The sequence below is a fragment of the Juglans regia genome, chromosome 2, assembly GCF_001411555.2.
Source record: "Juglans regia cultivar Chandler chromosome 2, Walnut 2.0, whole genome shotgun sequence".
Classification (NCBI taxonomy): domain Eukaryota; kingdom Viridiplantae; phylum Streptophyta; class Magnoliopsida; order Fagales; family Juglandaceae; genus Juglans; species Juglans regia.
In genome coordinates this window covers 27,802,758-27,828,337 of record NC_049902.1, presented here as the reverse complement: position 1 = coordinate 27,828,337, position 25,580 = coordinate 27,802,758, and the positions used below count along the sequence as shown (strand labels likewise).

Below are 25,580 nucleotides of genomic sequence, written 5' to 3'. Positions count from 1 at the left end.
CCAAATCGCTGTCTTTGCCGGAGCTGCAAAGCTGCAAACATTGTTAATTATACATGAAAAAAGTTTTAAGTACAGAGAATAAAATTCGGGGGACTATCCTCTTAAAAAAGTAGTAAAAATAAAACGTCCAAGTCATTGGGCTCCAAAAGCAAGCCATGATAAGGAAACATTTAGGAATTAAGATGGACCTAATCGAAATGAATATCCATTACGTGTTAAAATTGAAGAAATCCACCCGATAAAATATTATAGTAATTCTTGTGAATCATCCAACCAAGTTTATTATATATCCACTCATCTTTCTTTAAATTATTTGTTTATTTTATTTGATTATTATGACTTTTTTCTCTTTAACAAATAAAATTAATCATCTCGTATTCTTACAGAGTATATGTGTAAAATGGTTAGACGTATGTGCTGGACAGATTTACCATATATAATGGATAGTCTGTTTTAAATATGAGTATACATTGTTCAGTCCTCAAGGTTGACTTAAAGTTGTATATTATCTTTTGTTTGGACTATGATAAAGTGTTGGTTAAATTATGCATAAACAGAGGAAGAGATTGATGAAGTTGATGTGATTGTGCCTTAACTTTTATAGTGAACCATGGAGATTCACTTTAAGGTATAAGGACATAAAGTTGAATGTCAAGTGTTGGAATTGTGACTTGAATAGGTCTAAGTGAATGAAGTTTAAGTCAATGGTAGTTTTATGCATTTCTAATTTTAGGCTGCATATGCACTTGTAAAGAGAATGATGTAAAGTTATGTATGCATGTAGGTTGCCATCTGACACGCACATGAATGGACTGCATGAAATTAAAATAGCATGGAGTCTAGGTACGTGTTATGTTTATACTCTTATAGAGTTTCTAAATGATATGAAAAAAAAAAACTTTTATGAGAAATGTTCTTTTTATGCAATGAAGGAAAATAAAATGATGTTTATGAAAGTATGCTAAGTAATCATGTTTTAAGGTATATGAATGTAATGGGCTTCTTTGGCAATCCCTATTTATGCACCTCAAGAGTAGTTATATGCAAGTGAGATGGATGCTATATGTAGTAGCTATGTCTTTACTTTTTTCATGATGTGAATTGTTGAGATTTATGCTTGATGATAAGAAATGATGTTTAAATGATGCGATAAAAGAGTATTTAAATGAAGCTAAGAAATGATATTTAAATGTGGCTATGAAATGAAATTTAAATGATGCTATGAAATGATGTTTAAAGAATACTATGAAATGATGTTTATTGATGATGTTTATGTTTATGCTATGAAATGATGTTATATTAAATGAAATGGACTGATGAATAAAAATAATGAAAATGAAATGACTGAAAAGAAATGAATAAACGTTTTAATGTATAAAGCTACATAATAGTCATAACTGAATTAATGAAGGTACCAATGGATTGGGCATATTGCAATGCTAGGTAAGTAGTACTAGTAGTGCACCTAGTGCTACCTCCTAACTGAAAGGGATTCTCAACCTGTGGCCACGAGCAGAATCCAGATCTAAAAGACTGCTAAACCCAACACATGAGACGTTACAATTTGTACTGAGTAAAGGAAAAGTGATAAGAGGTAATTGAATGTTTTAAAAACGTTTAGTTCTTTTATGAAGGATTTACAAGGTGTGATAAATGTTTTAGCAGGAAGGAAAAGCTTTTAAAATAAAAACTCCACTTTGTAATATTTTCAAAGGAAATGAGTACTTTATGTAAAATATGTAGATAAATATCAAATGAAAGAATGAAAATCTATGTTAGGATATTTTTACAGTATGAAGCAATGCTTATTAAGTATTCGATTCATTTTAATTTTATGTATGTCCCTCCCCTGCCAGGAATAAAATGAGGACGAAGTTTCAGGACAGACATAGCCTAATGGAAATGTTACAAAAATCTAGGCATTTTACTTAATATATGAAATCATTTTGTAAAAGGACTTTATATTTTAGTTAAACTAATTCTACTACAAAATTCTCTTTTAGCTTTATAAATATAAGTTTTAAATTTTGAACTTTAAAATCTTTTACATTCTAGGAAGGAAATAAAAAAAAATTTAAAAATTTGATAATTTTTTTTTTATTTTCTAAAATTATTTATTTCTAACCACGAGGAAGGACGTTATACTACTAATAAAAAAATATTAATATTTTTTAAATTTTAACATATAATATAATTAATAATATAATTTTAAGATAACAAATATTAGTATTGGTGCAACGTTACAATCCCAACATTCCAATCCCAATAATAGAAGTACAGTCTCAATATTACAATCTCGAGAGTGCTGGGCGAAGAGAGGGAAGCGGACGTGAGATGGGTATTCAAAAAAGTAGAAGGAAAAAGTAGGGGTGCTACCCGCCCCATACGGGGCGGGGTAGCCCCCACCCCGCCCCCGCATGGGCGGGGGGTGAATATATTCATCCGCCCCCCGCCCCCGGAGTGCGGGGGCGGGGGACCCCGTCCCGGTTGACGGGGTGCGGGTGGAGGGGGTCCTCCGTCCGCACCCCCGCAGCACTACTGGGCCTAAGGCCCAGAAACGGTTTCTGGGCCTTTTTTTGGCCCAGAAGCGGTTTCTTGGCCTTTTTTGGCCTAGAAAACGCTGTAATGGGCCGAAAATGGCCCAGAAACAGCTTCTGGGCCATTTTAGGCCTATAAAAATATATTTTGCATTTCTTAAAAAAGAAGAGTTAAAAAAAAAAAAACACAATTTTATATAATTAAGACTAATGAAATACTACTATAGAGTATAGACTACAAGTTTATTACCTAATAAACTAATAAATAATAATAATAACTAAGCTATTACAAAAATAAAATGGAAAGTCTAACTGTCTAAACAATTACAAATAAAAGTGTCCAAGGGACATTGTATCAACATTATAAAATTACAAATAAAATATATAATACATACATCTGATAGACTAATTCAAAATTAAAAAATCTACGAAATTAATAATAAAAAAAAAGATGCGAGCGGTTTGGGTCTTTGACTGTGACATTTGGGGCGGCCGGATGGGTAGTCTTGAGGCTTGAGCTTTGAGCACATGTTCATATAGCAGTGGAGGTAGACATCGTCTGAGTCGTCTCATGTGTTGCTACAACAATCAATACTAAAATTAATAATGATGAAATTGAAATGAATACAAATAAATCAAAATAATAAAATAAAAACAATAATTACCAAATGGTCCAGATCCAGACTGATCACCACCCTCTTCGTCGGTCTCTTTAAAATCTAACACATCCGGAATATAAATATCATTTCCCATCGTCCAACTCTGTGTGCATATCAATGCCTCCACAGTTGTAGGAGACAATGAACTACGGAAAGGATCTAATATGCGCCCTCCGGTACTAAAGGCAGACTCCGAGGCAACGGTGCTAATAGGGATGGCCAATATACAACGGGCAATCTCAGAAAGGATGGGATATTTCTTTGATGCTACCTTCCACCATCCTAAAATGTCAAAATCATCATCATCTTGAATAAGATCCGTTGACAAATAACTGTCTAACTCTGAAACCACCTCCGTAGATTGATGGACTAGTGTGGGATTATGTGCGAGGGTTTTCGTCCATGCCAATCTACGCTTCTTTGTTGCCCCGGTGTCTGGAGGAGGTGTTGGGATATGTGTAGGTGTAGTAGATGTAGTACCACCCTTAATTGCATTAAACTCATCATAAAATCTATGAAGGGTATCGCGGGCCATCTCACCAATAAGATCAGTCCAAGCCTTATCATACGCAAGTCCCAAACCATATAACATGCCAGAAAGTTTTAAACTGGGATCAAGAATAGTAGTCACATATAACAAAATATTGAGTCTAGTCAAATCTCCCCAATACTTGTCAAATTTGACCCTCATGGTCAATGCCATCCCCCTCAACCTTAGATTGGAACCCCTACACATGTCGTCTAATTCTTCTTTCACCCTACATATTTGTTGACAAAATTCATAGCATGCAGGGTGCAAAGAAGCAGATAACTTCAACGTGACTTCATAAAACAGCCCGAGAAAATCAACAAATGTAGCAACTACCTACCAATCATCATCATTAGGCAATCCTAAACTCCCGTGCTCATCAAAGTATTTGACATATTGAATGTCTTCATCACCCAATAATTGAAAGGTTTTTTTATATTCTTGGGCCGCCTCCAACATCAAGAAGGTTGAGTTCCATCTGGTGGGAATATCAGTACAAAGACCCCTCTTTGATGTTATGCCCACACTTTTCGCAGCAATTTTGAATTTCTCCAATCTAGAAGGAGAAGACCTCACAAATTTCACAGCCAATCTAACTCGTGCAACCGAGTTATCAACATCTTTTAACCCCTCAGTCACAATTAGATTCAAGATATGTGCAGAACATCTAACATGCAAATATTCACCACCCAATAATGTCTTATTTGCCTCTTTAAGATAAGTCTTCAGATATCCCAAGGCGACATCATTAGACGAGGCATTGTCAACCGAAACTGTCAAAACCCTACTCAACCCCCACTCCTTGATTGAGGCCTCTAAGGCCTTCCCAATTGTCTCACCCTTGTGATCAGTTATTTGACAAAACTTGATAATCTTTTTATGGAGAATCCAGTCAGAATCAATGAAATGGACAGTCAAAGACATATAATTAAAATTTTGGACTGAAGTCCAAGTATCGGTAGTGAGACAAACTACCAAACCCGCCAATTGGCCCCTCAAAACATCTTTATCTTTCCAGTACATCTTTTTAATATCCTTTGCCATAGTGTGGCGAGAAGGAAGCAAAAATCTAGGTTCCAATTCTTGGACAAATTCTTGGAACCCTCTCCCATCCACAAACTGAAAAGGTAGCTCGTCTATGACAACCATACGAGCTAACTTCCTTCTACACTCATCAACATTATATTTTGTGAACCCCTTCAATGTTGAACCCCCACTACTCCCATCCGCCATTTTTTTCAGTTCAATTTCTAGTCTTGATTGACCCTTCTCCACTAAGGATCTTAATATTGGACTATTCTTGCATTGTTCCTCTAAATGGGCCTTTAACTGGGATGTACCATGTTTCCTATAGTGACATCCACATATTTTCCCACAATAATTACATTTAGCTTGTGGGTTATTGGGGTCACCACCCTCTAGTTTGGTAAAATGAGACCAAACTACGGAAACAGGTTTCTTACTTTGTGTGGGCTTAGGGGCGGGGCAAAGTGTATTCCCACTCTCAGGGGTTGGAGTAGGGTTAGGTTCTGGGTCAGGGGTACTGGAAGGGGCAGGGGTACTGGTAGGGGTGGGAGAGCTATCAGTGAACTCTCTTTGAGAAGACATTCCTGATTCCACAACACAACAAAAAATAAAAAAATCAATCAACATACGACATAATTCCAAACATGCACTTATCAATCACGTACGACATAATTCCAAACATAAACCCCTAAATTGAGTTAGGGGTTTCAATTTCAATTGAAACCCCAAACTGAAATTGGGGTTTCAATTGATTGAAACCCCCTCAATTTTAGGGGTTCAATCCGAAACCCCTCAACTTGAGGGGGTTTCAATTCAAACCCCTAAATTGAGTTAGGGGTTTCAATTGAAACCCCAAACTGAAATTGGGGTTTCGGATTGAAACCCCCTCAATTTTAGGGGTTTCAATTGAAACCCCTAAATTGAGTTAGGGGTTTCAATTGAAACCCCAAACTGATTTGGGGTTTCGGATTGATTGGGGTTCAGGGGGTTAGGGGTTTCAATTGAAACCCCAAACTGATTTGGGGTTTCGGATTGAAACCCCCTCAATTTTAGGGGTTCAATCCGAAACCCCTAAACTTGAGGGGGGTTTCAATTGAAACCCCAAAATTGAAAATTAAGGGGTTTCAAGTGAAACCCCAAAATTGAGTTAGGGGTTTCAATTGAAACCCCTAAATTGAAAATTAAGGGGTTTCAATTGAAACCCCTAACTCAATTTAGGGTTTCGGATTGAACCCCTAAATCAATTTAGGGGTTCAATCCGAAACCCTAAAATTTAGGGGTTTCGATTGAAACCCCTAAATTTGAAGCACAAATTTCGGATTGGAACCCTAAATTGATTTAGGGTTCCAATCTACAAACAAAAACAAACAAACAAGTACAAAGAAACAGACGAATCAAACACACAAAAAAAATTCTCCACAGCACACAAATTCACAAATTTCCCATCCCCCATCTCCGATTCAACCCAACCTTCCTCCAATCTCCAATCCAAAACAAAAAAAAAAAGAATGGGTTTCGGATTTCTTACATTTGAGTGGCGGCGAAATCCCAGTGAGAGACGAAGACGGAGAAGTGGCAACGGTGGTGATGCTCGTGCGAGACGGAGATTCGACTGAGAGAGAGAGAGGCTTGTGGATGCGAGTGCGAGACTGAGTTAGAGAGAGTGAGTGTGAGAGATCGGCGAGAGACTCAGAGACAGAGAGTGAGAACGGAGAGTTCGAGAAGGAGAGTGAAATGATGGCAAGCAGACGCGGGGAAGGGGGGGACCTTAACTAATAGTGAAACGGCGCCGTTTCACTATTAGTTGAGGGGCGACACTTACCAGACCTAAGTGAAACGGCACCGTTTTGTCTATAACAAAACGGCGCCGTTTCACTCTACTTATTTGTTTTTTTTTTTATATATATATAATTTTAATTATATTTTATATATATATATATATATAACTTAAGCGGGCGGGGCCCCCCGCACCCCGCTTTAGCGGGCCGGATCCCCCGCCCCGTATGTGCGGGGGCGGGGCGAACGGGGTGGGTCAGCGGGGAACGGGGCCCCGCTGCCCACCCCTAGGAAAAAGAAAAAGTACATCCGTTTCAAGTGCGGGGTGTAGTTGATAAATAATTACGGATGAGAGTTAAAAATTATTTGATAAAATAAGATAAGGTAAGATAAGTTAGTTTTGGATGTATTTAATAAAATATAATTAGATTATTATTTTTTAATAATATTATTATTTTATTATTTATAAAATTAAAAAATTAAAAAATTAATTATATTTTAGATAAAAATTTTAAAAAAATCATAATAATTATATAAAATCAACCTTAATATCTTCTATGATTTCTATATCAAATCAATCTGAATATCTTGCTATGATTGGTACAATCTGTCAGTCAGGAAGAGTTCAGCTTTTTCTTCATTGGAGATGGAATCTTCTGTGACTGATTTATTATTGTTGACTAGCTTGTCCTTTCAAAACTGCAACATGTCGTGGCCGTCCTTAAAGCCACATCCCGTCGTTACAAAAGTTAATTCATAAAATATCTACGGATTGTCAGGCGTAAGATTTTTCACGATGAGTAATGATAGAGATGAAAATAGGGAAATAATTTATTATTAAAAAATGATTTTTTAATTTTTTTTGACGTGTATTTTAAATTTATTATGTCTTAAAAAAGTGTGCTAGATTTGAACACACGTGCTATATGCTAATATATTTTTCTTTTTATCATATGGTTTGAAAGTGAAAACACCCCAGTCACGTAATAGACGATATCCCTTGATGTCTCAATGATCAATTTTTAAGAATTCTATTTGCCAAGTCAGGCTGCGTTTAGAATTTTGATTTGATAAATTCTATAATCATAAATAGATTTTATAAAAATAAGTTCGTAAATTAATATATTAAATTTATATTAATAAATATATTATATAAAATTAAGTGAATTTATATAATTATTTAAAATATCTGAATTTATGCCAAATTGTTGTCTTTACCGGAGCTGCAAACATTGTTAATTATACATGAAAAAGTTAAAAAGTACAGAGAATGAAATTCGGGGACTATCCTCTTAAAACAAGTAGTAAAAATAAAAAGTCCAAATCATTGGGCTCCAAAAGCAAGCTATGATAAGGAAACACGTAGGAAGATGGACCTAATCGAAATGAATATCCATTACGTGTTAAAATTGAAGAAATCCACCCGATAAAATATTACAGTAATTCTTGTGCATCTTAATCCAACCAGAGTTCATTATATATCCTACCACCTTTCTTTAAATTATTTTATTTTATTTTATTTTATTTGATTATTATCACTTTTTTCTCTTTAACAAATAAAATTAAAAAAATAATAATTACAGTTATAAGTACACACACGTCATGTAATCATTTTAAAAATAATGAATAAATATACACATAAAAAAAATTAATTTTTTATTAATAAATTTTACTTTTTTTTTAAATAATTACACGATATTCATGCACTCCACAATCGTATATAATATTACTCTAAAATTAATCATCCCGTATTCTTGTAGAGTTATTAAAAGTGTCTCAAGCAACCATTAATGCTGCATGTTTACATTTATAATTGATTATCTGTGTACTAAGCTCACACGTAGATGATTAACAGGTGATTTGGGTATATAAAATTAAATTATCTCATTTTATTTTATTTTATATATAATAAAATATAATAAATAATTTAATTTTTTTAAAATTTTAAAATAAAAATTATATTATAATAATATTTTTATATAACTTTTAATAAAACATCTGCGTAACCAAACGGCATGCAAAATAAAACTAATGTTTAATCCCGGTCCAAAGACCAATAAACACATGGATTTTTGCGGGGACGGCACGCAGAGCTGTACTGTACCGGCAGCCTAGTGGCAATGTGGTAGCTATGCTTTCCAGATGGCAGCCGACAGTATTGTCGTTTATTTTGGACACTAATCCACGCGTTCGGTGCACGTTGGCCATGTTAATCTAATCGAGTCAACGAGCTATATTATCACCTCGGCTGCAATGATTTCAGCCGAACATTCGAGCTCTCGAAGATATTTTCAGAAATGGAGCATCCTGTGTGTCATTTGAACGACATTAATGGCGACGTCCTGGGAGAAATCATGGCTCGTTTTGATGGTTTAACAATGGCTGCTGCTGCATGTGCCTGTTCTGGCCTCCGTGATGCAGCTCGAGACCAAAGGTTATGGAGGCAGTTGTGTCACTCTACCTGGCCCTCTACGGCACTTCCAGAAGCCGGACTTCTTATTTCCTCTGCAACCATCGGTGGTTACGACAAGTTCTATGCCAACTCCTTTCCGCTAATAGCACATGGAAAATCAATTCATTGTACCGATCCGAAGAACTTTAAATGTCCAGAACTAAAAACGCAGGTCTCTGCTTCTCAATTTGCATCGCTGATAGACATTTTCTACAAAAAAGACTGCGTTTTCTCTAAAGTAATGGATGGCATTCCCCAGGCAATGGATGCTAACGATGACAAAGGTAGTGAGTGCACTCCAAATGTGAGCACCGATGACTGTCGTAGATGGTACTCAAATTGCCCATTTAAACTAGAGTTGTTGAGCCTGGAAAATGATGAAGGCACGGATTTTGACGGCGAATTCGGGTACGCCGACAACGAAGATGAGGATCAAGACCTCGGACACAATGCCAATGATGAAGAGAGAAGAGGTCTTTTAGCCATGGCAGTGGCAGAGAATGGAAATCTGAGACAAGATTACAGCAAGGAGCTGGAGGAGAACCTCAGGTTAAGTTGGGTGCTGCTGGACAAGAAAAACGGCACAACTGTAAATCTCTCAAGCTGGAAGCCACTCTTAGTCCAGAGGAGCTGGCCTTTTAATGGGGATTATGTCCTTCATTTTGGTAGCATTATACCGGTGGAGGAGAGTTTGCTGCATCACAAGTTGGCCAAATGCAAAATCATAATTAGATGCAAGCCAACAGAAAGTGGTGGGCGTCCAAACTGGAAGGAAATTAGCATGCAGATCGAGGACATTACAGGTGCTAGTGTTGGTGGAAGTAAGAGTTTGGTGGTTCTGAATCACGCTCTAGACTGCTTGCGGAGTACAAATCACCTTGAAGTTGAAAAGGGTTATCGCCAATATGAGAAGAAGCAGAGAGAGGTGATGAGGAAAAAGGAGTTCCAGGAAAGCTTTATAGGCGGATTTTTTGTATCAATTGAAGTTGCAGTATTTGTAACTCTCTGTTATTTTTGCTTATTTTTCTAGCGTTTCTCAACCAAATCCAAGTAATTCTTCTCAGCTGAGCACATTTTGTAAAAAATCTAAAGCGCACAACAATTCGGTACCGAAAATTCTAACACAGCCACAGGCAAAATGCTGGGAGTTCAGGAGTTTGCTAGGAAAAAATACAACTACATAAATCAGCTCTTATTGTGAAAAAAAAAAATGTCCCCTTGTGGATATCAGAATTGAGGAAGCAGATCACACACAACCTATACACTATCTGTAGTTTCTCTGAAAGTCGGCAACTTCGACATTCTTCAAGAAATTCTACAATCCAAAATTTCAGTGTGGTGCACTAAATGGAGACCTGATAATAATGCCAGTGGCCTCAAGGTAGCGATCCACACACCTAGATATGCAGCTACTCTCACTCCCACCAAGGCTTGTCCTGGTTTTGTAATACACTCATCAAAGCACTTCAGCCTTGTAGTCTGCACGAAAAGTGAAAAAAATCATCCAAACATGAGTCCAACAAAGAAAAATATATATCAACTAAAGAAGAACCAAAACAAAAATAAAAAAAAGCATGACCACTGCTATTCTATAACGAGTGACATACCCTTTCAATTTCCAACAATTATAGAAATTAACAAACTATGATGACGAATACACATCCATTGCCCCTCTTCTCTGCGACTATTTTTCCCCCTACCACACTGCACAACCTCATCTAAACTCCTAATCAACAGCAAGACATGGCTCAAAAACCCCACAACAACCTAGAAACTAGCAAAACCCCAAACACGGCACAAAACATTTGTTTTTTTTTTTTTTGTGTCGTTGGTTTACTCTTGGGCCAGTTCATTCTAGGATTTTGGGCTAAAATATTGCCTACCTCAGTGCTAAAGAAGGAAAAAAAAAAAAAAAAAAGGATGGCCATTGTTAATCTATAACAAGTGAGTCAAGTGACATTTTTTATGAAAGTTAACAAAGTGTTATGCAGTAGAAAAATCCAACATATTTCTTAAGAATCTAGTGAACTTATTAGCAATACTTTATACCGCAAGGAGCACACATATAAATAAATAAATTATAAACATTAACTTACCTAAGGAGTACCAATGTAACAAAGTGCTAATAATAACTAACGGAGGATTACTGGAGTTAACTATTAGCAAAATTGAATCACGAAGCAAGAAGTTAACCTTTTGAGTGAGTAAAACTTAACAGATAATAGTATAGCATGACTTGTTGAGTTAAAATTGACGTTTTGGAAGAAATTTTAACTTGGAAATGGTGTGAAATTTTATAATCCCTAACCTCTAAGCTATTGGGTAGGGGCTTCGAGATAGAAAGAAATGTCTTCTCATGAAATCCATGAAGATTATTTAACCAATAATGATCACATGGAGGCTGCAGCTACAATTCAACTTCGACCTTGCCTTTAATGTAAGAAACAAAAAAGACCATATTCTAGTGCCCTTTTATCAATGGAAAATTCTAATACCCAGGCCCCAAGCCCATGAACCAGGCCTAGAAAGAGCCCAGCCCAAAAGACACACACGACGACGTTTTCGGGTAAGATTCCTCCTTTCAGTTTCTTCCTCCCCGAACCCACGCTCCATTCCAACGGTTTCTTTCTTTTCCCCCTTCAAAATCTTCTCCTTCCGTCAGTTGCTCCCCCACTTCTTCTTCCATGAATCCCACTTTCTTTATTTTTTACCCACGCCCGTTCAACTTATTTTTCTTTTCTTCACCTCTTCTCAACAGACGCTCTCTCTCTCTCTCTCTCTCAATTTTATTTCATCTCCTCGTCTACTCTCCTCAACCACGAGAACCACCCTACTCCTACACGACGGAAACCGCCAGGGCCACTGCCTCAAGTCCTTGCCGCCCGTCATAAACACTACCGTAGGCCGTTTCTTTCCCACGGCAAGCCACTGCCCAGAGCTTCCTCTTCCCACTGCTGCTCCAAGCTGCAGCACCACTGAACCACGACAACCACCGTTACGCAACGGCATACCCAACGTAACGTTCAGCTTCAGGACGTTGCCCAACGCCGCAGCCATTGCACCATGTCTAGCCACCATCACCTGGCCATCAACGTTCACCAACACTGTCACTTAGCCGCCGTGAACCAAGCACCGAAGCCAGCAGTACACGCAGTAGCAATGGCCACTACATACATGGCAAACAACATCCCACATCTGTCTTCCCCTCTACGATGCCAACCTGCACCAGGACCCATGTTACCCAGCCAGCACCCGAGGCCAAACACCTTAAAAGCCAAGCCAACTGCCTCGTCCACAGCCCCTGTCTTGAGAAGAAAAAACAGAAAAAGGTCGTGAGCACAGCTGAAGGAGGAATTCTTTTATTTCTTTTCTCTCTTACTTACAATACAAAAATCTAAGGGATACGTACTCTATTTAAATACAAAGTCTGGAATTACATTAAAACTGAAATAACAAAAAACACATTTATTTTTGTATGACTGGTAGCATAAAATCCGAGACTATTTGAAAAACATTCCAAGAATGATCCGAGAAATGCTCTGCGAGGCTACTCCAGGATATGCTCTATTTTGAAGCCGAGATATGCTCAACCAATTTGTTGAGATTTCCTTAACTAGTCAAACTACCATTTTGGGTTGAAGTTGTTGCCATTGATACTCCTACATCCTTCAACGTCTCTCCACTATTGTAGCATGAATTGTGGGAGTCTTCAACCTTATCACTCCGACTGTTACACTCAGCCTTATCACTTCCTTGAGTCCCACAATTCACGCCGAGATGCTGGATTGTGCCAATACCCTCCCTCAAACTGTGCCGGGGTTGGAGGCAGAGTTTGGTTCGAAAGTTTGTAAGTGCAGCCTTTGACATGGGTTTAGTGAAGAGGTCTGCTATTTGCTTTGTAGTGGAGATATGTTGAGTAATGAGAAGTCCAAGTGCAACTCGTTCACGCACAAAATGGTAATCCAACTCAATGTGTTTACTACGAGCATGAAACACCGGATTTATTGTCATGTGAAGAGCACTTATGTTATCGCAGTATAGATGCGGTGTAGCTGCCAATGGAATATGAAGATCTTTGAGGATAAATGACAGCCATGTGAGTTCAGCAGCTGTGTTTGCCATGGAGCGATATTCCGCTTCGGTGCTTGACCGAGAAATCGTATGCTGTTTTTTTGCACACCAGGAGATGAGATTTTTTCCAAGAAATGTACAATAGCCAGTGGTTGATCGTCTGGTGGTGGGACACCCCGCCCAATCTGCATCAGAGAAAGCACATAGATCAAGTGTTGTTTGGGAAGTAAAATGCAAACCGATGTCAATGGTGCCTTTGACATATCTTAAGATCCTCCGAACCACTTTTAAGTGCGCAGTAGTGGGTGCATGCATAATTGACACTGTATGAAAGATCCGGTCTCGTGAGAGTTAAGTATTGTAAGGCACCAACAAGTGCTCTAAAAGAACTCGGATCTTCTAGCAAGACATTTTCAGAAGAGGTCTTGGTTTTTGCTTCAAGATGTGTGCTCATAGGTTTGCAATCGACCATGTTGGCTCTTTCAAGAATGGTAAGAGCATAATGAGATTGAGATAGGTGTAGTCCATCAGTTGTTTGAGAGATCTCAATGCCAAGAAAGTGATGTATTTGGCCCAAGTTCTTCATAGCGAATTCAGAGTTCAAAAGTTGAATGAAGGTAGATACAAGAGCGGTTGTATAAAACATGTCCAACCAATGTGGGATTATAAACATGTCCAAGACCTTGTCCACAGCCAATGTGGGATTATTCCTCAACACCCTCCCTCACGTGCAGGCCAGTATTTTTTCTGGTCCTTGTCACAGGATAAGTAGTGAAGGTCCACATTCGTCCTGTGGCAGGCTCTGATACCAAGAAAAAAAAACAGAAAAAGGTCGTGAGCACAGCTGAAGGAGGAATTCTTTTATTTCTTTTCTCTCTTACTTACAATACAAAAATCTAAGGGATACGTACTCTATTTAAATACAAAGTCTGGAATTACATTAAAACTGAAATAACAAAAAACACATTTATTTTTGTATGACTGGTAGCATAAAATCCGAGACTATTTGAAAAACATTCCAAGAATGATCCGAGAAATGCTCTGCGAGGCTACTCCAGGATATGCTTTGTTTTGAAGCCGAGATATGCTCAACCAATTTGTTGAGATTTCCTTAACTAGTCAAACTACCATTTTGGGTTGAAGTTGTTGCCATTGATACTCCTACATCCTTCAACGTCTCTCCACTATTGTAGCATGAATTGTGGGAGTCTTCAACCTTATCACTCCGACTATTACACTCAGCCTTATCACTTCCTTGAGTCCCACAATTCACACCGAGATGCTGGATTGTGCCAATATCTTGCCCTCACGAAAACAGAGCACAACTTTCGTTAAGCACAGCTCCTCCGCAAGCTACCTAGCCACCACAAGCGTGATTGGGTAGCAGCCCTTGCCATCCTCGAGCGACTACCCAATCATCGTGAGCCTACCTAGAACCACCAGTCGTTGCTCCGAGAATCCCCACGCACTGTAGTTCACATCAGAAAGCAGTGGGGCCCGAGACATAGTTCGATCATTCGACCACCATCGACGCCATGCTCAGCTCCTCCGTCCATGGTTGCACCACCGTGCACGACCTCCATCCCTCTAGGGTAAGCCACGCCGATTCTCCCCACTGTTTCTCTTCCTCTCTCTCTTTCTATCACGTTACGTCTCTCTTTCTTTCTCAGTCGTTCAACCGCCCAACTGCGCCACTGTCGACATCCACCCAGTGCTGTTCTGATCCACTGTCGCGAGTTTCCCTCACGGTGAGCTTGATTCCATCGCACGGTGTTATGGTTTTAAGTACGTTTTGGGCTGTCCGAGTTAATAAGTGGCTGTTTGAGTTGCGTTAATTTGCTTAAATATAGTTTGGAATTAGGTTTTTAATTTTTTTAGATTGGGTTCGTGTTGGTCATTAATGCTTAGTGTATATTTTATGAATAGGTGGTGAGACTAATATAGGTTGGACTCAGGAATTTGATAATACACTATGAGAATCAGGTAAACGGGATTTCTATACTAAGTTTTACATGAATTGTTTAGACTGATGTTGACTTTCTGAAAATTTTGCATGTTTTGTTATGAAATGAGAACTTGGGAAAAAAACTTCGGTCGTTTATTTGCATTTCTCATGAAATCTATATGAAAGTGGAAAAATATTTTCTAACATGTATTGTGTAGACATAAGCTTTGTTTTGTCATACTGTCTCTGAAATGTGAAAAAGAGCGATATTGAAAATATGAAAATTTGTACATTAATTAGAAAGATGCTTTGACTTTTGTTTTCAGTATGTAAAAATGATCTCAATATGTTTCGACACTCTGTTTTGTTTTGATATGGCATCTGAAAACCTTTGGCGTGGTGTACTGATTTTGTATCTAATTTTGTCTCTACTCTGTTTGGGTTGGTACTAACTTCTCTGTCTCTAAGTGCGCACCCACTTTGGAAATAAAGTGATTTTATGTGGTCTTTTCTTTGTCTACACTCGGGACTCCGAGAATAATAAGGAGAAGATTCACCTCTGTCTCTGTCCAGTTGGGCCACCGAAGATAGTACAACCCTACCACGAGGGTTAAACATGATCTTTGATTTGTGAGATGCTCAATTTTGATGTGATGATGATGCTCAGTTTTGTTATGCCTAAGGGTCTTTGAATATGAAAATGATCTTTGAATATAAACAATTGTTTTTTTTTTAATCTGAACAGTTTGAAATTCACTCTAATTTTCAAATAACATGATATGTTGTTAATATGTTTTGAGATCTGCATATGAAAATGAAATGTTTTGTTTCTGCATACCAAACTTTCTAATAATGCTCATGTTTACATGCTAATAGATATAATTCTCTACTTACTGAGTTGTTGATAACTCATCCCTTATCTCCATAATATTCTTTAGATGATTTTGAGTGTTCAGCTGATGATCAAAAGTAGAAAGCATGCATGTGTAAGGCTACGTGAGCATAGCAAATTAAGTACAAAGACAGTACTTGGATTATTGAAGATTTTATTCAATAGTTTTGTTTTGATCAGTCGACTTGGTATTTTGGAAGGTTGATATTTATTTTAAGATTTTGTGGTGTTTAAATTAATCATATTGGAATAGTTGAATTGAAACAGTGAGTTCTATGCGTCATTGAAAATTTGGAGTCTACAACTGTCTGTTGAGATATGTTTTTAAGTGACAAGAAGTAATTAACTCTCCGACTCCTCTGGCACCGAGGCGTTACAAAAATAATTTATCTACTTTGTTTAGTCTCTAGACAAAATTATAATAGGCCATGAATGGGGCACTAATAATTAGGCATCCGTTGGCAAAATATCACTCAAACAATGACTTAATCAAAGAAAAAATAAATTGTTCTAACAGTATGTTTCATCAACAATAATCTTTCACAAATGCAAAGAAAAAAAATATACTTACAGACTTATGGCGTCGTATGACTTTTACCATCGACGGGGAAACATAACTAAAACCCCATTTACAAGCAAAAATTTTGAAAGTAATTATCCATTTTTTATGCAACGAAATAATGTTGACTTCGAAAGTCTACATATTACAGCTTTATACGCAGTTGAACAAAGGCATAGCATCCAATCAAAGATACACAGGCCAGTAGAGGAATCAAATGTCAGAGATTAGTTGTAGCCGACCCAGAATGCATCAAAGGTCATTGCACTATCACCTAAGAATTTGTTATACATATAAGGCATCAAATTCAAAACACTCATTAATCAGAAAGCAGCTTTGTCGAGGAAAAAGAATAATCACGAGGTTACATTCTTTTTCAGTTCCACAATTTATTCAGAGGAACATAGAAGATAATCTAATAGAATTCGAATTCATTACTGAAAAGTATGAAATCTCAATCTTCAAATAAACGTCAGAATCTAGAACACATAAACCTAAAAGCAAAGTATAAATACCCCAAGAAATTGCTCAACATATGCTTGAGCAAGTTGGGTCTTGAGCTGGTCCTTGAAATCGTCGACTGAAAACGCATCTATTGCCCATTTTCTCTGCAACTATTTTGTCCCAAAACAACCTAGGCATGCACTTGCGAAAGTCCAAACCCTCACACGCGGCACAAAACGTCTCTTGGGCCAATTTATTTCAGGATATTGGACTAAAATATGGCCCAACTTATTACAAGATTTAGGGCCAAATTTGTCTTGGGCCCTGTATGGTTTGAAGTTATATACAATAATTTAGGAGGTTATGTCGGCCCAGCCCAAACATAATGGAAGCTGACAGTTGAATAATTTGCCAGCCGAATCAGTGATGATTCTTGTGAGTTTAAAGATTAAAGCCTCCTAAAGCCATCCTAGAAGATCCTACTTGGGCTAGTTAGACAAGGGCTGACCTTAAAAAAAAAAAACAGCTTTATCTCATGAAATACTGTAAGAGGAGGAGGATGGGAGGTAGCTAGGTAGGTGCCCTATAAACAGAGCAAAACTGCAAAAAGTAGACCCTAGGGCTGGGAAGGAAGGACATGTTTTTGCATCATACTGCATAAAGTTGCAAAATGTGTAGGGTTGGTCTCTCACTTTTCATGTTGCATTATGACCTTTATATTTATGGCTCTATAGTACTACTGTAGGAATGGTTAACTATCTCAAAAAGTTTTGAAACCTAATAAATGCGATTATTTATGTAACCAAAAAGTACATTAATTAATTAATTAATTATCACCATGGAATTAATCTAGTTGCTAAGAAAGTAATTATAATGCATTTCCTACACATATGGGTTTTTTTTTTTCCAGCTCATTGCTTACATGATGCAGCACAAATCTAAAAAAAAAAGCTTTATATCTGGAGGAGGAGCAGCACCCCTAGTCTTTTATCTGTGTCTTTACAATATGCTGCATAAATTAGGACATAATATAGGCAGACGCCCCTAGGCTGCAGCCACCCAAAACACTACTTTTTTAATTTGGAGAACCTTTTTTTGAGATTAGAGGGATAGCCTTTGTGATGGATGGGTACGTATGGGGGATTTGGATTGTGGAAATCTGTGACTGTTAGATCACCCGAACTGTGCTGGCTGAGAGCGAGAGAAGGGCGACAATAGAAATGTAAGACAAGGGTAGCCGCCAACTGGAGGGTAGAGTATGCTAGCTTTGGTGGTCCATTAGAGTTTGGGGAGAGGAAGGTGGTCCTGTATCTACCTCCTCTCTGCTGCAACATGCACCGAAAAATGTAGTAAATTAGATCACTTTGTTTTATTGTTTCTGCATAATCATTTATCTCTCCAGTTAGGTTCTGTCATCGTGGGAACCACGATCGAGCTGATTATAACTATATATATATATATATATATATATATGTTGAGCAAACTTGACATGATATGGGGCTGCTAATGCTGTTTTCTCTCTTTCATTTCCTCTTCTCTTACTCCCTCTAGTCCCATGCTTACCTAAGTGGGTAGAGTTTTTAATTGTCGTGAGAGAGAGAGAGAGAGAGGTCCCCAAAAGCTTCCTGTATATACAGATAACTGCAAAGCCACTGCAAAATTGAAGTAAACTGATCGGGAATATGCATGATATTCTTGGCAGTCTTTCTTACCACTCATTTTCCACAATAATAACAATATTATATATATCTTACCAATTAGACATCATCCCAGTACTTTAAGTATATGACCCTACTTAAGTATAAGTACTATAGCCCCATGACCCTGTGACGTACTCTATGACCACAACCCCAAACCTAAACATTTATTATTATTATTATTATTATTATTATTTATTTTTGAGTGGGAAAAAGGAAACAAAAATAAAAGCCACAACTTACATAAACATACATAAGTACTGAAAGGAGCAAGAAATCCTGCTAAAGCTACCTATGCATGTCAACGAACTTAGGCAGGGGTCCATCAATTACTCCAACTGGTGAGACATCACAGTCCATTCCATAACCCCATTCCCCTCTCCACGTTGCCTGTATCACCCATATATGCTAGCTCGGCGTTCACAATATATATATATATATATATAAAGTAATTATATATACAATCGTGAAATGTGTAAACTCCACATAATTGCTTTAAAAAAAAGTCAAGTTTATTATTAAAAAATTAATTTTTTTTATGTGAGTCCTATATTTTATTCATTTTTTTTAAGTGATTACATGACAGTTACATAATTCACAATTGTAAATATCTTTTATCATATATATATATATATATAATATGCCTGTAGATTTTTTTGTTTTTTTCCTAATTTTTCGTGAGGATTGAAATTAATTAATTAGAATTAGAAGGGTTCAGTACTTTTAGTTTGCAGGTTCTTCTATTTCTAATTTTCAAGTTCTTGAAGATTAATACCGCCAGTTTAGTTGATCACGAAATGGCCTGTAGCATGCATATATGCAGCTATTTAGCTAGCTGGATCGATCATCCTGGCCGGGTATCTTCTCTCTTAATTCATTCCCCCATTCACGCTGATCAAAGCCATTTAATTTAGTCCACAGTACTCTATACACACCAGAATTGTCGTAAGCCCTAATTAAATATATTCATTAATATAATTATTAGTTTAAATATATATATATATATACATACTAGATTTATAATATGGATATAATTAATTAATTATTTAAGTAGAAAACCCTGAGGATTATGTCAAAAAAATTTCTCTCACGAGGAGGGAATCTCTATTAATGAAGTATATATATATATATATATATATATATATATATATCCAGATCATGGGCTACATGCAGATACAAACCATGACTTTCCAATAGCAGCTAAGTGATGATTGATAATTAGTCTAATTTGGTTAACATATGTACGTTTTCGAGTCAACGAATCATGCAACAGCTAATTATTCCTCTATAATATTTAGCAACTTGTTTGATGAAAAATTTAAATTAAATGATGACCTCATCTTCAACCTGAAAAAATAAATAAACAATAATGTAACAATCACAATTAATTAAAGAACATAAAAACATTAATGGATCAAGGAGTAATAGTCACGCTGTGATCAAGTATATATATATATATATATAATCGTACGTTTTGATTCGATATATATACATATTATATATATATATATATCATGGTCACGAGCCTAGGCGCTACAGGCTAAACCAACCTAGAATATCATTCAATTAATTTAATTAATTAGTTCCTATTAATGCATGGTACTGCAAAACATGCATGTGGCCACAATCACAATTCCTAGCTTGCTACACACATCATGTATACATTTCTGATCTTATTGTAAATTGAGGATTTATTTTATCATGTGGAGTACTTGTGTGCCATAATGTTTAATCAACGGCTTATATGTCTCGGTTTTGCCAGTAGTACCGCAACTTTCAACTTGTTGAAATATTAAGGCAATTATAAAATAAATAAATAAATAAATAATCATTTTTGTACGTTGGGCTGCCGCCTAGTATGGTACATATTCTTAGGCCTTACTAAGTTAATGAGATGATTCTCAACATCTTTTAAAATTTTTTAAAATTTCTTATAATTTCCTTCCTTATAAACATGATTATAAAATATTTTTCAATTTCAAATTTATAATTTTTTATCCAATCATTACCTAACCATTACAACTTTCACGAACTTTAAAACAAAACACAAAAATCAATATAATTTTTTCAAACTTCAAAAAAAAAATAATGTCAAAAATTATATTCAAATAATTTATTAACTTTATAATATTTTTATTCAATATTCTCTCTCTTCTTTTTCAAAACCCATAAAACATGTTAACTCAAATTATTTCAATACTACCATTCACAAGATTCTGATATATTCCAAGTGTCCAAACGAGCTTCGTTTATCGTGGGGGAAAGAAATCTCTAGGTATATATACAGATGAGGAGGATGTAATACAATTCTAGCAATTAGAAGATCTAGTAGTAGTACTAGTACTATAATTGTTGACTATTAATTAAGTGTGTTTATATTCTTTGATTTCTTTGCTTTTCTTGTCTTATTAATTCGCTTTAATTTTGTCTATGATATATACTCTATATCTCCAACTAAAGGTAGCGTTTTTATAGTCTTAACATCGCCACTAATGTATGGACCAAACTTCCTTATCCTCAATAAGTGGATCAAATACGTAGAATATTTAATTATATGAGATGAAGTGTAGAATTCAAGGTTCAAACGCAAGAGTTTTGTTTTGATACCATGTCAAACCCAACACTTGTCCCAAAAATTTAAATTATTAGAAAAATATATGTTTAATCATTTATATTTTTTCATCATTAATACTAATCTAATTCATTTGAGGTGTATTGTTTTTAATAGATAAAATAACTAAAGAAACGCTGATTAATTGTGTAAGCTGCAGCTGAAAACTTGAATTACAAAAGTTTTCAAAGTTATATTAAAGTATTAGGTCGGGCAGAGCCATTTTGATGTTTACAGAAGAACCCTTAATTCAGTACTGTCGTAGCTAGCTCCCCGAGAGTACTTGGCATAATTGTCGCCATTCTTTTTGCGTGTATCCCACAGTTGGTGATAGATCATCATAGTAGATATTTAGCATGCCACTTTATATATATATATATATATATATATATATATATATATATGTATATATATAGTACTTAGGGGTGAAAGAATATTAATTAATTTAACAGAAAGAAAAAGGAAAAATATACGATATAACGAAGAGAATTAGCAATTAATTAAGAAGTAGTATATAGTAGTACTGGTACTATATATACCGTCATGGCATTAATCATGTTATAGGCATACTTTAGGCGTTATATAATTATTATCCTTCTGCATTAATTATCAATAACGTACGCTCTATATATACAGCATTAAGGTCAATCAGCTTATTACGACTCCAAGTTCTACCCAAAAACGATGAAAATTAAAGTTTTAGTACTATTATTGTTTTTTTAAATATTACACTTTGAATTATGACCATCCATTATTTTGTAATTATATGCACCATATAATTATAACCTATGAAAAATTAGGTAAAATATGCATGCTAAATTAATTGTTTTAATGAACATAAGTACTAATTAACTGTGGCCGCCGGGTACGTACGTATACTGAATTGAAACAGGCCAGCTAGTACAGATATTAATTAATTAATCAGTGGCGGGCGATGCTACTACCGGATTAATTGTGCAAAGGCTGCTATCCATGCGAGATCTGGGTGCTCATGCCGTCTGGACTCGTAAAGTCGATGCTTGTGATGGCCGTGCCGTACTCTGGGCTCATGCCAATGCTTGTGGTTCTGTTGGTTTTGTTATATTTTGTATTGTAATTTTTGTTGTTTAGTTATTAATAAAGAAGAAATAGGCTATGGAACTTAGTGTCCATAGCAGCAGTGTCCCGTACTCCTCTTCTATAGGAGGACGGAGGGGGCTATTCAGTTATGTTTTTACAGAGTATTTTCTCTTTTAAGAGAAAGTTATTGAGAAGTTAAGATAATGTCCATGATCATAATGTGTGCGGGGATGCTCCAGAACAGATGCGTAGTTTGACTTATAGTCTGAATTTTCCTGCATTGATAAGTCACAATTGTAACTTCGGTTCATTGAATGAAATTAATGAAATCTATTTAAAATAATAATAATAATTAATTAGTGTGGTAGCTCAGAATTAAGTGTAATAATATCCATTTTCTTTGGATAAATTTTACTCACAAATTAAATGTTGTACGTAGTTTTTACCATGATCAATGATCGGCGTACGTGAACTAGATCAAGATAATTACCAAGTTAATGCGCGCGCGCAGATTACTGGTAATAATTAACAACTTGAAGATTCTGAAAATTATTTTCATTATTCTTTTGTGATTCCAATGGAAATTACTTAAAGTAAGACAAGTAGCATGCAAAGCCTTCTTGATCTGCTTCCGGGAAGTTTCTTTATATATATATAGATATATATATATATATCAGTTGTGTCTTAATCGCAATACTAAGAAGCTAGGGATCAGTTCGTCATGAGTTTAATATATACACATGAGGGGAATAATAGGACAAGGAACCCTGGCCTGCAGCAGCTAGCAGCTAGCTAGGTTGGATGGTTCAAACAAGTAGTGGAGGGTGTTGCGTTTTTTGGGATTCGAAAGTTTGCAAGTTGCCTCCGTAATTTGGGTGTGTGTACGCGACTTCATTCATTTCCCTCATGATAAAGTCAAAAGAATCATAAACACACAGAAGAAAAAAAAAAGAAAAGGATGGATTAATGGAGTAAGTGATTCCCTTTGTTGAAGATAACTTCAATAAAAAGCAAAAAAGAATATAATAATAATAATAAACGAAAACGTCACTATAATCAGGGGGAGATGACGAATCAGCTAGGCGACATCGACCTTATCTTCGACAACTTAGGAAGTAATCAAAAATATATGATAATTATTAACTATTTTTAATGATTTTATTATAATAAGATTACTTCTGTCAGGTGTCTGTATGCATATATGACTAATATATATATATATATATAGTACTGGGGCTATATCTTAAAATTTACGATCGAGTTTAGCGAGGTCTTTCAAACCCCAACTTCCAACCACAAGACAGATCGACAAATATTGTTCAAATAATCTAATCCATCTCTCTCTCTCTGAGCAAACCTACCTAATTTCCTATTTGTCACGTTTTGCACTGACAATATATATAGAATATTATTGAATGGATTACAATTAATAGAAAAGCTGGCAGCTAGCGAATGAAAGATCATGATTAATTAAGCGCATGATAACATGACTTTAATTCTTAAACCTAAATCAAGATTTCCAAAATATTGCTAGTACTGCATGTTCTATATATAAATATTAATATAGTGGTTTACTGGTTATAATAAAGTCCAAGCCAAGGGATCCCGACGTCGGACCTAGCTACTTATTGGATCGTTAATCTTAATTTTCACCATCGACTCTTAAAAAAAAACAATGGTACGAATTAGCAGCACGAGGAGTAGAACAAAGCTGGAGGGATGGTGACAAGGAGCTGGAACCAAACCTAGCTTCACATGCAGTTTCATGTATTAAAGCATATATATATATATATATATATATATATATATATATCCTGGCCTGCCCATCTAGCTATCTCCCACAACTTGATGGATCGAGTAGGTGATCTTCATCAATTAGGTGATCCTTTAATTTGGGTGTACGTACCATATATGCTGCATCATGTGGGCTATTCATTCATGAATAACGTCGTCCCAGTAGTAGTACGTACCGATCATGCGTTATATGTGCGTACAATTGAGACATTGCTCCAGCTGGCTGTCAATTTTATGGACACACATACATGTATATAATATAATATAATATATATATATATATATATATTTCATTACATCATTACCATTTTAGAATCCTTGGAAGCTGGTACGTACGTACGTACGTAGCTAGGTTAATACATACAATTTTCTTAATTTTTCTGAACCAAACTGGAAGATAATTAATTAATTTCCCTTTGTCTTGTCAGTCGCTGGCTAGCTGATCATCATGATCAATAGTATTGAATGCCCAACTTCCATGCCATCCATCTAGCTATTTGATGATCAGGAGTACTGATGAAAACTCATACATATAATATACACACCAGCTAGCTAGCTAGCCTTCTTAATTAGTTGTTTATGCAGTTATCTTGGTGGTTAATGGTTATGTTCGTGGAGTACTACTGCTATAGCTAAAATTACCAACCTCAAAAATCAAAAGAAAAAAAAAAAAACCCAAATTAACCAACATATGTATATATATATATATATATATATAATATATTCTTGCTTAAATATTATTATTGGAGTAATGCTACTCTCACCGCTCCCGGTCCCGTTACATTTTTTTTTATTTTTTTAATATATTTTTTTTTACTTAATGATTAAGTAAGTATTTTTTAATGATATTATAATTTTTTTATTTTTTTTAAAAATATTTTATAGTGTTAAAAAAATATATATATAAAAAAGTAAAATAAAAAAACACTACATTTTACATTGAGCGGAACTGAGAGCGGGAGAGGGAGCGGGTGCTGTAGTACGGTTCTTTGGCCTCCTGCTACATTGATATCAGCGCTTCAGTACTTTAATTTTTTGAAGAGACGTGTAAATAAATATATTAACTATATATGTACTAGCTAGCTGTGGATCGATTCATGTACTGTGTTTGAATCAGCCAACTTCGACCGTCTTAGATATATATACACGAAGTGTATGGAATGGTTAGATATTGGTCAGTTAAAGAGCCAATGCCAAACAATTTTGAATGGAAATTGAAGGGACCCGCAAATGTCAAACAATTAGTTGTACTGGTAAGGAAAGTTAGGGCAGGTTTGGGACATCAAATAAAATATAAAATATATTCAACCGTTTGATCAAAATATTTTTTATTTACTATCAATTATTTTATGTTAAAATAAATTTATTCTCATCACAAATAGTCATTTTTATCACAAATAACTTATCATAAATATTAATTTTTTTATAATGTGTTAGGATCTTTTGCATGTATCATTTGTTACATATGCAGTAATTACTACAATGAAAATTCATTTTTAGGACGATTTTTATTTGGGACGAAATGAAAA

At 35.8% G+C, this 25,580-nt stretch overlaps 1 protein-coding gene across 1 annotated transcript; it reads left to right on the top strand.

The window, feature by feature from the left end:
• Positions 1-8,824: 8,824 nt before the first annotated feature.
• Positions 8,825-10,009, top strand: LOC118347696 (probable F-box protein At2g36090). The gene has a single exon (XM_035687725.1). The coding sequence runs from the start codon at positions 8,825-8,827 to the stop codon at positions 10,007-10,009; it is 1,185 nt and encodes a 394-aa protein (XP_035543618.1).
• Positions 10,010-25,580: the final 15,571 nt, after the last annotated feature.